Here is a 13,226-nt window from a genome sequence, read left to right as displayed (position 1 = left end):
GCTGTGTGGCCATGTCGTCCTCTGGCATTGGGATCTGAGGACTCGCACAGGCGCTGGGGCCCGGGCACCCAGAGGGGGTCGGGCTGGGACCCTCCCCTCCCCCGCACACTCCCACCTGTGTACAGGACAGGAATATGGCCTATCTGAGCCACTGAGCCCAGCCGGAGGCTTGAGACTTGCGTCCTCTGCTCCCAGCTGGCTCTGTTCCTAACAGAGGAGCCCGCCAGCCTGGAGCGTCTGACCGGGGATCACAGGGCAGCTCTAACTCCTGCCACCTGACGCCGTGCCTCCTGGGAGACGGGCAGGGTCCTGGGCACCTCAGGACTCCCCTCCTCCCTGCCTTCCTGCGTGCCCCCTCCCACACACCCTTGGTGGGCCGGGTGAGCGTGTGGGTTAAGGGAACAGAGGCCCATGGACCTGAGAGATGCGCAGGTGGGGCCGGGGGCCAGCGTGGCTGGTTGGTTGTCAGTCCTGTCCCCGGAGTGAGACAGACTTCCGTGGGCTATGGGGGCAGGGCCACACGCCATTCACCTTGCCCGACGCACAGACACATGAAGCCAGCACCTGCCTCGGGTGAGTGTGGGGCTGGTGCCAACCCTGGGCGTCACTCCGTGGCAACCTGTTGTCACAGAAGCCCAGAGCCATGCCTCTGGGAACGGAGTCAGGGGTGACAGCCTTTCCCAGCGGATTCCGCGTGTCTGGCTTGAAGCCGCCAGAGGTGCTACAGGAGGGAGGGCGGGCCCGTGGCCAGGCCGGGTGCTGGTGGCTTCAGCCTCGCAAGCTCCGTCACGGGCACTCGGGCCTCCTCACTTGGCCACTCAGCTGCGGGCACACGGGCCCCAGAGTGCGCCTTCCCAGGACCCTGGATCTCCACCCTGCGCCCCTCACGGCCGGCAGCCCTCCCCCCCGGCAGCCCTCCCCCCCCACCGCTCAGCAGATTAAGCCCTGGCAAGCACAGGCCCCTTCTGCCCCGGGACGTGAACTGCCTGCCCAAGGGAGGGTGGGTGGGTGCACCCGTGCCCCAGGGGCTGCCTGCTGCCACCGCTCAGCCCCTCCCAGCACAAGGCCCGAGGGGACACCTGTGCCATGGCCCTGGCCCCCTTGAGTTTTGTCACAAGAGGCAGGGGGAGTGGGGATGTGTGTCCGAGCCCCCCCACTTGTGCTCTGCCTGCCCCCACCTTGTCATGTGAACTGTCCCGTTGCTAGAAACTTCTTTTCTTCTGGGGCCCCATCTCTGAACCCCACACGGCCCGCCCTGTCCCTGTGCTGGGACGATGACCGCCATGGGGGTGGGGGCCTCCACCCTCCTTTCCACGGTGGCCTAAACCCAGTGTTGGCAGCCTCTGCTGCCACGCTTCACCCCACCCCGGAACTGGAAGTTTCCACCCATTTGGCCTTCTCCCCAGGGGTGGGGAGGCGGGTGTCTGTGGAGCCACCAGGTTCTGTAGCCCACCTTCACCTGGACCGAGGAAGTCTGCTCCAGGGTCTCAGCTTTGTATCCTCCATCACTGCCAAAAGCACACACACAGCAGGGTCTCCCCTCCTACCAGCCATCAGCTCCATGGAGTGGCCCTGGGGACACCACAGCCTGACTGCCCACGTCCCCCCGCCGAACCCATTGAGGTCCCCAAGGCCATGTTGTTCCCTTCACCCTGAGCCAACTTCCTGACCAGCCAGCCCGGGAAGGGCACCGTCATGCCAGCCAGGAACCTTGGGGTGTGGAAAGACCCGGGTGCCCCTCTGTGGGCCCCAGGCCAGCCACCCTGGTCCCCAGCATCCTAACCCTCTCCGTCTGCTGGGCCATGGCCACTCCTGGCTGACCTGCTCTCCCTACGGTCCCACCAGCCCCAGCAAAGCTGCTTCAAGGACCCCGGAGCCCCGAGCAGTGTGAGGGAGCTATGTTGGAAGAGCGGACACAGACTGCCACAGCAGCCCCCCAAGGCCACTCCCGGCCACCCCTCCTGTCTTCTGTGGTCAGCGGAGCCAGGATCAGCCCTGGGACCTGCTTATGGAAGCTGCCACGGTCAGCCAGCCATGAGGGGTGACAGTGTCTTAGCTTTGGTCAGCTTTCCCCATGTGGGGCGAGGAGCAGACTGTCCCCACGTCAAGGTCGGAAGAGTGGCTGTTTTGCCCTCTGACAGAGGCCCCGGAGAAGCAGCACTCACTCCTGAGCTTCCCTGGCCCCTGGTGGCCCTGTCCCCCCACCAGCTCTGACACAAGAGCACTGCCACTTGCTGACAGGAGCTTTGTCTTGAACAAGACTGGATTGCTCACCACCTGGCCCAGGATCAGCCCCCCTACGAGACTGGACGTCAGCCGCAAAAGGCCATCGCTATGCAACTTTGTCATATTGAGGGAACGTCGGTGGAGATTCCTGCCTCCTGGGGGTCTTTCTCAGTAAGGGGGTGACCCCCTAGGGCGCACCAGGCAGTGTCTGGGGACATCTATGTTTGTCACACTGGGGGTGTCCTGGCACCTGGTGGGTGGGGCCGGCGTGCCGCTCAGCCCCCGCAGTGCCCTGGACACCCCCGCAGAGGATGCCCCCACTGTGCTGAATGTCCTTGGTGCAGACAGGGAGAGATGCTGCCTTGAGTCACAGGAAGTGATGGTGAGTTGCACGTAGAGGCCAGTTAGCCGTGAGATCCTGTGTGCGTGTGCAAAAGAGGGAGGCGCACACCTGCTGACAGCGTAGCACACTCGGCCGGGACTGGAGGCGCCGCCGTCACGGCGTGGACGTGAGTGCCCAGACCGCACACCCTGCTTTCTGTCTTAAATAACCGCAGCCTCAGCTCAGAACACTGGGCACCAACCTCGTCTGCGTGGACTTGGCAGGGTCGGGGCCGCCCCCGGCCACCTGATTGGCCCTGACCCGGCAGGTTCCTGGATGGGCAGGATTCGGGGGGGGGGGGGTGCCCTGGGCTGGGGGCGCCACTCAGAGCTCTACCAGGAGGAGAGTTACCTCCAACCGGGCTCCGGTCGTCGGCCAAGCCCACTGGAGCGTTTGCCTCCACCAGGAAGTCCCTGGCCCCACCCTCAGCCCTCTGAGGTCTGCTGTGCATAGGGGCTCACGGCACAGGCGACAGCTGGATGGAGTCACCCAGATTCCCCTCCCTCATCTGGAGACAGGAGGAAATTACGAGGCGGCACCCAGGCCTCGTGGATTGAATCAACCTTAATAGCAGCGTGTCAGGGCTTCTGTTGTCTGCTGTTTGCGTCTCTGGTGGAGAAGTTATTAGTGTGGGGCGGGGAGGGGCAGCACCGGTTCCCAGCCGGTGTCTTTCCAGCCCCCAAGACAGGCAGTGGATGGGATGGTGCCTCCACGGATGGTGTCAGACCTCCCCTGGCCACTGGCTCTGGACCCTCGGCCCTGTCAGGAAGAGGGAGGCACACATCCCACCTGGCCCAGCCTGCGCCCGCCCTGAACTGTGCACCAGCTTGTGGACAAAGCCAGTGACCAACCTTTCCGACCTTCCCGGAGCCTCCTGCAGGCGGAGAGGGGTCCACTATAGGGCACGAGTGTCATCCCAGAGGATCCTGGAACTGTCCTCTGGGCGGTCAGGTGCTGAAGCCACATTAGGCCGAAGCAGGGAGAAGCCCTTCCGTGTCCCGTCACCCCAAAGGCCTCTGTAGCTCCCGGGGCAGGGACCGCTGGCCTGGCTGGCTGCGGTGTCCCGACTGCGGGCTGTGATTGCGGGCTGCCCACCCTGGCTGGACAGATGGGCTGTTCGGAGCTCCCACTCCCGCAGCGCACGGGAGGCATGACCCAAGTAAACTGCTGCCACAGCTGGTGGGGCCTCTCCCTCAAGGGACCGGCTGGGCCTCCCTCTGACCACTTGGACCAATGGCCGAGAACACTGTCTCCATCTCGGCGCCATAGACATTTGGGACGCTCTTGCCCAGTGCAGGGTGGGAGCAGCATTCTGGCTGCGGGGTGGGGCTGCCGGATCTGCATCTCTGCCAAGGCCCCCCGGTTATGCTGGTCTGGGGACACGTTTGGAATCCGTTGCCCTCCTCTGGGCTCCCTCCCCCAGACCTGCCGACACAGGACTGTCCTGGGCACTGTGCAGGGGCGGGGGGGAGGGAGGGAGCAGCAGCCCCAGCCCCTGCCCACGTGATGCCAGGAGTACCCCAACTGTGGCGACTACAGATGTTCCCAGACACAGCCCCGTGTCCCCTGGGAGCAGACTCACCCAAGGGTGAGGCCCACCACCCTGGGACGCATAGCAGCTCACCTAGTGAGGGGACAGATGACACCCACGGGCAGTGCAGTATCAGGTGACAATGACAGAAAAAGCAAAGCGAAGGGAGAGAGACAAGGAAAATGGAAACAATGTTAGCAACATGGTCCGGGAGGAAATCTCTACGAGCCACTACGAGTCCCAAGAAGATGGGGAAAGAACTTTTCCAGTGGTGGTGGGGGGGGAGGTGGGCAGGCAGTGCAAAGGCCGTGAGGTCTCTGGGAGTCGTGGCCCTTTTTTCTGACCGACCACAGCCACCCTGGCATCACATCGCTTTATCCTGCCAGTGCAAAGACTTCAGTGACCCCGTACTTGGGGAGGAACCCCGGGCTGCCTCCACTGGCCCGCCAGGTGGCTTCGGTGAGGAACCATCCTCTTTCAACCGGGGCTGGGGTCCAGCTCCTGCAGAGACTGATTGGCAGGAATTTGGGCTCGGGAGGGCCAGCCCATTCATTTTTCAGGGCAAACTGAGTTTTGACAAATGATTTTCTTCTTTTCAAATGTTGACCCCAAACTTAAAAAAAACAAACAAAAAAGCCTTTGTGGGGCAAACTGCATCTGTTAGAGGCTGTGTGACACTCAGCCTCTGCTTTGCCCACCTAATTGCATTAATCCTGGGAGCACAGAGCCAGAGAATGCATCTCAGCCACCTTCCTCCCCCCACGGTACCACCGGGAGTGGGGGACGGGGGGTGGGGGGGGGGAGGAGGAGATGAGCATTGGGACAGGGACAATTCCCATGGGCTGCCAGGCCAGGCGCTGGGACTTTGCAGGTGAATGCTTGTCCATTGCAGCGGAGAGGGCTTCTGCAGGACAGGGATGGCCAGCCAGGGACAGCAAGAAGTCTGGGTGGCAGCTTCAGAGCTGGAGGGACTCGAGTTCCAGCCCCAGCCGGCCTCTTGCCAGCACATACCCATGCTCACAAAGGCCAAGGCCACCCGGCCGGCCGTAGGCAAGGGTCACGGCTATCCTAGTTTGGGGTGCTCCGATGGCGATTTGGGCCCCCATGCCCTGGGAGAGCAGGGAGGGGACTCGGGCCTGTCCTCCCCCAGCTCACAAGGCCAAGAGCCTGGCCTGGGAGCTATAAATAGCCACAGAGAGGAGCTGCTGGCTGCGCCCACGCTCCTACGCATGAGTCAGCCTGCCCTGGCCTGGGCAGGCACCCGGAGGAGCCGGAGAGCTGGCCAGAGGCTGGAGGCCCAAGCCAAGTGTGGGCCGGTCGCTCGGGAGACCACGGCAGGCAGGCCATCGGAGTGGAAGGGAGCGGGGCTGTCGCCGCGGGGTACCCATGTGCCTGGCAGCCCCACGTAGGCGGACGTCATCCGGATCACTCCCTGCAGCCCTGAGAGACAACAGTGATCTTCATTCGCAGATGAGGAAACTGAGGCTCAGAGGGGCGCTTGGCTGGGACATGGCAACCCAGACCAAGAGTTCTTACCTATCTGCCGATCGGGCTGTCTTCATCTCTGGTTGAGGGCACCCCAAGATGAGGGGCTGGGGCCAGATCACGCTCTGAGGTGCCCCAACAGGACAGGAGGGAAGTGTTCCCGGGGAACAGCTCCAAGCAGCCCCCAGGGACCAGGAGGAGCGCTCAGGCCAGGCCTCAGAGGAACTTGAACGCCAGGCTGAGAAGCTGGCGAAGGGAGCCACAGGCAGCATTAGAGTATTAGAGGCCCGTGTTGGAAGCTGGGCATTCAATGCCCGGGAGGAAGGAGAGTTGGAGGGGTGATCCTGGGAGACCAGGAAGGAGGCAGGTGAGAGAGGCCTGCAGATGAGGGTCTGGAGGGTCTGGATCGGGGAGAAATGGGGGCCTCTGAGCCCCAGAAGCAGGACGAACCTCAGCCCAGCCTCTGTGGGAGCCAGGTGGCTCTGAGGGACAGTGAAACAGTGGCCACGTTTCCAAGGGGAGCAGGAAGCATCCACCTCAGTCAGAGCCATGGAGACGATGAGTCAATGAGGATCCAGAAGCCAAAAGCCCGAGGGGCCTGTAGGCTCCAGCCGACCATCTGCTCACACACCTCATGATGGGGAGCTCACCACCTATCAAACACCATTTACCCTCCCACTGTTCTGGCCCCAGAGAGTCCCTTCTTGTGGGACCTTGGTGTCGACCTTCCCATCAAGGGGCACCTTCCTCTAACGGGCTTTTTGGAGCCTGGGGCTGTCATGCCCCCCCTTAGCCCAGCTGCTGCACCTGACAGTCCAGTCTCCGAGATGAGCCTCTGCCCTCCGTCCTGTTTTTCAGGAGCTATCTTGTTGCCTTAAACCGGACACACGGACACCAAACGCACGGGCACTTCAGAAAGGCAAACATTTATTCTCAGCGACAACTCCTACCCGAGGAAGATAGACGTTTCCGACAACAAAACCACCAACCCGGCTCCGAAGCCCCCTTTGGTCACCCCTCCATTCAAATGGGCCCCCAGTCTTACAGCTGCCATCCCCCGACCCAGACCTAGCGGGGTCTTCACTTCCTCTCCTCTCTCGCTCTGTTCTGCGGCCCCTGCCGGGCGAAGCCCCTCAGGTGGGGGCAGGGTCTCCAGGTACCTTCCCACTGCCCCCCAGCTGCTGCCTCAGACGTCTCCTTGTCGGAGATGCCGTCTTCGTCCCAGCAACAGCCCCACTCTAGTGTGGGGCCCCACCAACCCGCCCCCGCCCCCGCCGGCCCCTTCTGCTCCCCCAGCCCCTCATGTGCACTTCTGCCAACGGCCCCCTCCCTTTGCTCCCCGGGTGACCTCGACTCTGCCCGGCTCTTGCCCAGCTCCTGGCTCCGGGGTGACCCTGGGGCGCAGGGGCCCCCCGGAGGCAGATCCCACCCCACGGCGCCCCCGCGGCCCGGCGGCTCCCCGGTGCGCCGGCAGGGGCGCGTGTGCGCGGGGCGGGGGTCGGCGCGGCGGTGACCTTGGCCGGGCGCGGGTCCCCGGGGAGGGGCGGAGCGCGGCGCCCGGCGGGCGGGGACGGGCGGGGACGGGCGCGGGCGCGGCGGCGGCGGCGGCGGCGGCTCGGGCGGGCGGGCGGCGGGCGCGCGGGGGGCGGCGGCGCCCGAGCGGACACGAGCCGGCCAGCAGCAGCCGCGGCGGCGCCGCAGGACGAGCGCCCAGGTAGGCGGCCGGGGCGGGGGGCCGGGGCGCCGGGCCCCGCCGCCCCCCCACGCGCGCGCCCCTCCTTTGTCCGAGCCCCACCCTCCCGGCCGCGGGGCCGGGCCCTCCTCCTCCCGGCGGCCCCCCCACCGGAGCCCCCTCCCCAGATCCGAGGGACCCCGGCCCTCGGCGCGCCCACCTTGGACAGCTCCCCCTCCGCGCCCTCCCGCCCCCGCGGTACTTGCCGGGCGCCCCTCGGCCAAGCCGGCCCCTCCCCCAGGTCCAGCGCGGGCCCCCTCTCTGGGTGGGTCGGTCCCGCTCAGTCAGAGCCCCCTCCGCGCGGGGCCGGTTGGGCCCTGGGCCCGTCTTCCCGCGGAGCACCGGCTCAGCTTCCCGCCCCTCGGCCGAACCAAGCCCCTCGCCCGGGAGCCCCTCCCCTGGTCGGGCCCTTCCCCCACCACTGAGATCCTCCGCTGGCCAAGGGGAGCCCCGTGGGCCGGTCCCCTGAGTGTGCCTCCCCTCCCTCAGGCCCCCTGTCATCCAACCCCTAGGTCCCTAAGCCAGACCCCTCCCCCCATTTGGTTGAGCTCTGCTGCGTGCGTGCGCGCGCGTGTGTGTGTGTGTGTGTGTGTGTGTGTGTGTGTGTCCTGTGCCCTCCCCTGGGCCCCGGCCTGTTCTCCTGGCCCCAGGAGTGTTGGGGAGGGCTGCCTTGCACAGGAGGAGGTCTGTGTAGCCAACCAGGGCCCAGTTCAAATCCTGCTCTGCTCTGTGACCTTGAGCTAGTCCCCCCCCACCCCTGGAGCCTCCTGCCGTGCCCCCTACCCCCACCCCGCAGGAGGAGGAAGAGGGTGAGATTCAAACAGCACAAGGTAGGTGCCTGGCACGGGTTATTGAATGGGGGCTCCTACTCCGGGGTCGCAGGGCCCTTTCTAGAGGACACCATGCTGAGGGGCCTGGAGTCCTGCCAGGGGGTCTGCACCCGGAGCAGGACAAGGGCGGTCTGGGTCTCCCAGCCAGTCATGGCGGTGCCTGGCTGCACACTCACGTGCCCTCTTCTCTGGGTGCCCACCCGGGGAAGGGCAGTGCCTGCCGAGCTGGCCGGTGCCCCTCGCCACCCCCCCTCCCCCGCCGCCGGCTCCCAATGGTGAGAATTGCTGTGCACATCACCCCATGCCTATCCAGTCTACTAGGAGGTAGTACTGGGAAGCCTGTAGAGGCAGGCCTGGCACGTGAGTGGGGTATGTGTCTGCTGTTACTTTTATCGTTCTGTCTCTGGCGAACCTGGTACCTGTGGTCCTTCAGAACCTGCCCTGAGCCCTGGTGATTGACGGTTATGACTGCCCATCTTTACCGGAAGCCCCCGTGTGCTGGGACCCTGGCCATGGGCTTTATCCGGCTCCCACAGTGCTCGCCCCAGCAACCTGTGGAGCAGGCAGCGTGCCTGCTCACATTCACAGAGGACAAAACCACGGCTTGGGGGCCCTGGCTGACCTTCCCGGGTTCTCACCACCTGGTCTTACACCCCTACACACCCGAGGGAGGTGACTTGGTCCAGGTGCGATCTTACGTCTCCTCTCTCCCACTGCGGACCTACCTCTGTACTCAGGGACCCTCAGAGACAGCTGGGAAGAAAGAAGGGAAGGGGTGTCCTGCTTTTCCTAAGTAAGGACACAGGCTGGGGACAGGCCTTCTGCTATCACCCCCAGCCCAGGGCTCTCCCCCCACCTCCATCCTTTCAGGGATTGTTGTGCTGTGTGAGCTCCTGAGGCCACTGGACCTCTCTGACTACAGGTGCGGGGAGAGATGATAGGGGGATGCCCTTTCAGGAGGTTCTGTTCCTACAGACAACAGCAGACCCGAACCGGAGGCCAGGACAGGCCAGACTATCCTCTGGGTGCAGAGTGCAGGAAGGGGGGACCTTTCTCTCTGGGCTCAGTTTAGTTTTCTCACCTCCAATCTGGGCTGCTGTCAGAAATCAGGGCCACAATTTGCAAGATTGTGACTCTTGGACGTCCAGCATCAGGACCGCACTTATGGGATAAGAGGGGAGCGGCTTTGCAGTGCAAGTTCCCTGGGCCACCAGGTTTGTCACTTCCGGGCCCAAGAGGACAGGCCTGTTAAAGACACGCAGTTCCCGTGAGCTTCAGGGACCTCTGGGCTGGGGGAAGGGCAGGAAGCCTGTGGTTGTCGGAGAGAGGCACCAGTTCACCCACCTCACAGAAGAGGACACTGAGGCTCAGGGTCACAGAGCCAGGTCTGCTGGCTTCTAAGAACTCACGGCCGTGCTAGGAAGGGAAGGAGAAGCCAGGGCAGCCTGGGGGAGGGGGACATGCAGGTGCAGAAAGAGGTTCGTGCACTGCACGCCGCATCCCTGCACCTCTTCCAGCCCAGGGTCCCCTGGGAAGGAGCTTGGGCCCCAGGTTGTGTCGGGGCTGGGAAGCGAGCGAAGGAGGCTGGCTCCAAGCCTGCCTGCAGGCTAGAGTTGCCAAGTCAGCCAAATCAACCAGAGGGCCTTCCCAGGATGCGGGAGAAGCGCCGTCTCCTCTGAGAAGCCGCCCCTTGTACTGTATCACCTCACCCCCAGGGGCCCAGAGCTGTCCCCCTCCTGCCTGTGGCCGTTTGTGCCTGACACTCCTCTCTGTGCAGGGTCGGTCTGGGGTTCTAGCAGCTGGCACGAGCCCTCCCGGCCCTGACCCCCACCCACCGCGTGGAAGATGCCTGAACAGAGCAACGACTACCGAGTGGTGGTGTTCGGGGCGGGCGGCGTGGGCAAGAGCTCGCTGGTGCTTCGCTTCGTCAAGGGCACGTTCCGGGACACCTACATCCCCACCATCGAGGACACCTACCGGCAGGTGATCAGCTGCGACAAGAGCGTATGCACGCTGCAGATCACCGACACCACGGGCAGCCACCAGTTCCCGGCCATGCAGCGGCTGTCCATCTCCAAGGGCCACGCCTTCATCCTGGTCTACTCCATCACCAGCAAGCAGTCCCTGGAGGAGCTGGGGCCCATCTACAAGCTCATCGTGCAGATCAAGGGCAGCGTAGAGGACATCCCCGTCATGCTGGTGGGCAACAAGTGCGATGAGACACAGCGGGAGGTGGACACCCGCGAGGCCCAGGCCGTGGCCCAGGAGTGGAAGTGCGCCTTCATGGAGACGTCGGCCAAGATGAACTACAACGTCAAGGAGCTTTTCCAGGAGCTGCTGACGCTGGAGACGCGCCGAAACATGAGCCTGAACATCGACGGCAAGCGCTCCAGCAAACAGAAGAGGACAGACCGCGTCAAGGGCAAATGCGTCCTCATGTGAGCCCGGAACGCCCGCCACCAGCCGGTCCAAGCCTCTCCCAAAGCCCCTGCTCCTCCTCCTCCTCCTCCTCCTCCAGCCCTCCGCTCCCGTCCCTCGATCCTCCCCGCCATCCTCCCCCTTCTCCTTCTCTCTCCCTCTCATCTCTCTTCTTCCCTTCCTTCATCCAACACCTCTGCGGGGGGGAAACCGAGGCCCCAGTGAGCCCACGGCAGGTCTGGGGCTCCAACCTGGCTCTGCCGCACGGCTCTGCCTTCCCTCCTTCTCTGCCCCCCAGCCCTGTCTGCACCCCCCAAAGCCAAGTGCTGGAGGTGGCCCCCTGGATCCGCACATGAGAAAATGGGGAAGCTGCCCGTCCCCGCTGAGCCTGAGGACGCCAGGTCTCCCCTGTCTCTGCCCATCTCTGTCTCTTTCCCTTGGGTGCCCCGAGCCAGACCTGTGTCTCCCCCATTAGATCACTGTGACCTTGCTGGGGGCGGGGGGGAGAGTTGAAATGCACATGGACCTCAGAGTTCGGTTCCTCCTTTTTGGTGTTTAATATACACTGCCCCTGCTCCACCCTTCGTGACTTCTGGCCTGTGCCCCCACCCCAGGTCCCAGATCAGTCCTCACCTCTGTCCCCACAGCCTCGGTTTGGGGGTGGGGGCGGGGGGGGGAGGCTTGCAGGATGGGTCTCAGGCCACCAGGCAATAACCACAGAGCCTGCGGCAGCACCCCGCCAGCCTGGAGTCCCACTGCTCGCCCAGCCTGAGGTGAGGCTGGGGTGCAGGCAGGGGAGGCCTAGGACTGGCCCATGGCCACAGCACAACCCAAGGGGACTGTCCAGCGTGAATATGGAGGGTGTCCCCAGACAGCGGCCCACAGACTGGCACAGTGTGTCACCACCGAGCCTCAGGCAGGGGGACATGGGGTGCTGGGGAGGCGGTACCCGGGGCCCCATCCAGGGGCAGGCGGCTGGACCCAGCACCAGCAGGATCTGAGGGGGCTCAAGGCAGAGTCTGTCTCCCACCAGCTGTGCCCCAGAGAGAGGGGGTCTGCCCAGGAAGGCGCGTCTCCTGGGGTCAGGGCTTTACCTCCACCAGGAGACTCTGAGTGCTCCAGACTGTCTAGATAACGCCACACTCATGGGACCCCGTGGGACTGTGTCTGACAAGCCATGAAGTGGGCCGTAGGCCTTGGGGGGCGGGTGCGGTGACCATGAGTGGTTCATTTGTGCAACTTGGCGTGGACGGGCAGATGGCTTGTGTCTACGCGTACACTCGTGTGTGTTTGTGTGTGTGTGTGTGTGGCTGTCATTCGGGTAGGGTGTTACTGTGATAGTCTGTGTATGTAATGATGGTGTAGGCTACACGTAGGGGTGGGCAGTGCAATCGTCCATAGGAGTGGATATTTGTGTTGGTGGGAACCTTTGTACCAGCGTAAGTGTGATTGTAAGTGACCGTATTTGGGGGAGCGGGGGACGTGGTTCATAGGACAGTATCTGTAAACCGTTTCGTTCTGCCTGAGGAACACGAGGCCTGTCTGACTTTGTAGCAAGGTGGCTCTCGGCTCGAACTCTGTATCAGTCAGATGATGCTGCCTAACAAACACATGGCCACAAATCAGCAACTTGAAACAACACACGTTTATCACCTCCATCCCTGTGGGTCAGGAGCCTGGGGGTGGCTCACCTCGTCTCCTACTCGGGACCTCACGAGGCTGCGATCGGAGCACGGGCTGGCTGCAGTCTCATCTGAAGGCTGAGTGGGGAACCGTGCGCTCCCGAGCTCACACGGCTGTTGGCAACATTCAGTCTTCTGCTGTCGCGGGACCAAGGGGCTCAGTGGCTCGCTGGACGACAGCCAGAGCCACCCTCGGCTCCTCGCCACATGGGTCTCAACCTGGGGTTGCTGGCAGCGTTGGGACTGACCTGTGTGTGTGTGCGCACGTGTGAGAGAGAAAGGCCCTGTGGCTGGACAGTCGTGCGACCACGTGGGGACTGTTCGTAGGCAAGAGGGACTGTTCGTGTCCATCTTGGTAGCAGCGTGTTTGACTTTCCCTGTGTCCGTGTGACTCCACAAATGTTTACTGAGCACACTGTGTAGAGAGGGAGGGAGTGTGTGTGTGCATGTGTGTGTCACCGCCTGGCACGTGGACGGGCCCTTGGAAGAGCTGGCAGCATCCTGCCTGGGCACAGCTGGGCTCCTTCATCCTGTGGCGGGTCCAGGGCCCATCAGCACCTGGTGATGCTCCCCCCACCCCCACCCTGGGAGCTTTTCCTGGGCCTTGCCGGGCAGGTGTCTGCAGCCCTTTCTCAGGGACACACCCTGATAGCACAATCTCCCTGAGACCCCGCCCACCTCCAGGCCTTTCCCACCCCAGGCACTGGTTCCCTGGGGAGAGGGATCCCGCAGCAGGAGGGGTAGGAGCCTGCGCCTGCTGCTGGCCCTTCCTGCCTGGGCATCCCTTGTCCTGGGGACCGTGCCAGGTCATGCTTGCTGTGGTTCCACCCCTGCCCCTTCTCCCCCCCCGCATGTGGGTGCCCCCCTGCCCCCCATTGTGGGGTCTGTGTAGCATTTGCTCTAGAAATAGTCTTCCTGCAATAAAGAAGTCGATCCTGCA

At 63.9% G+C, this 13,226-nt stretch overlaps 1 protein-coding gene across 2 annotated transcripts; it reads left to right on the top strand.

Annotated features, from left to right (window-relative positions):
- The first annotated feature begins 7,206 nt into the window (after positions 1-7,206).
- Positions 7,207-13,226, top strand: DIRAS1 (DIRAS family GTPase 1). 2 transcript variants are annotated; one of them, XM_053897073.1, is made up of 2 exons: positions 7,207-7,338; positions 9,964-13,226. In XM_053897073.1, exon 2 carries the CDS (start codon positions 10,032-10,034, stop codon positions 10,626-10,628), a length of 597 nt encoding a protein of 198 aa, XP_053753048.1. In that variant the 5' UTR covers positions 7,207-7,338; positions 9,964-10,031; the 3' UTR covers positions 10,629-13,226. The 2 variants fall into 2 exon arrangements, with proteins under 2 accessions (XP_053753048.1, XP_019294817.1); XM_019439272.2 differs by lacking the exon at positions 7,207-7,338 and adding an exon at positions 7,385-8,186.

The sequence above is a fragment of the Panthera pardus genome, unplaced genomic scaffold (genome assembly GCF_024362965.1).
Source record: "Panthera pardus isolate Hobbes unplaced genomic scaffold, ASM2436296v1 HiC_scaffold_8, whole genome shotgun sequence".
Lineage (NCBI taxonomy): Eukaryota > Metazoa > Chordata > Mammalia > Carnivora > Felidae > Panthera > Panthera pardus.
Note: the sequence above shows the minus strand (reverse complement) of the source record. Positions and strands in the feature narration are given on the sequence as shown.

Excerpts from the sequence above, each read along its gene's own strand:
- DIRAS1 (XM_053897073.1), top strand. The coding sequence starts at position 10,032 with ATGCCTGAACAGAGCAACGACTACCGAGTGGTGGTGTTCGGGGCGGGC.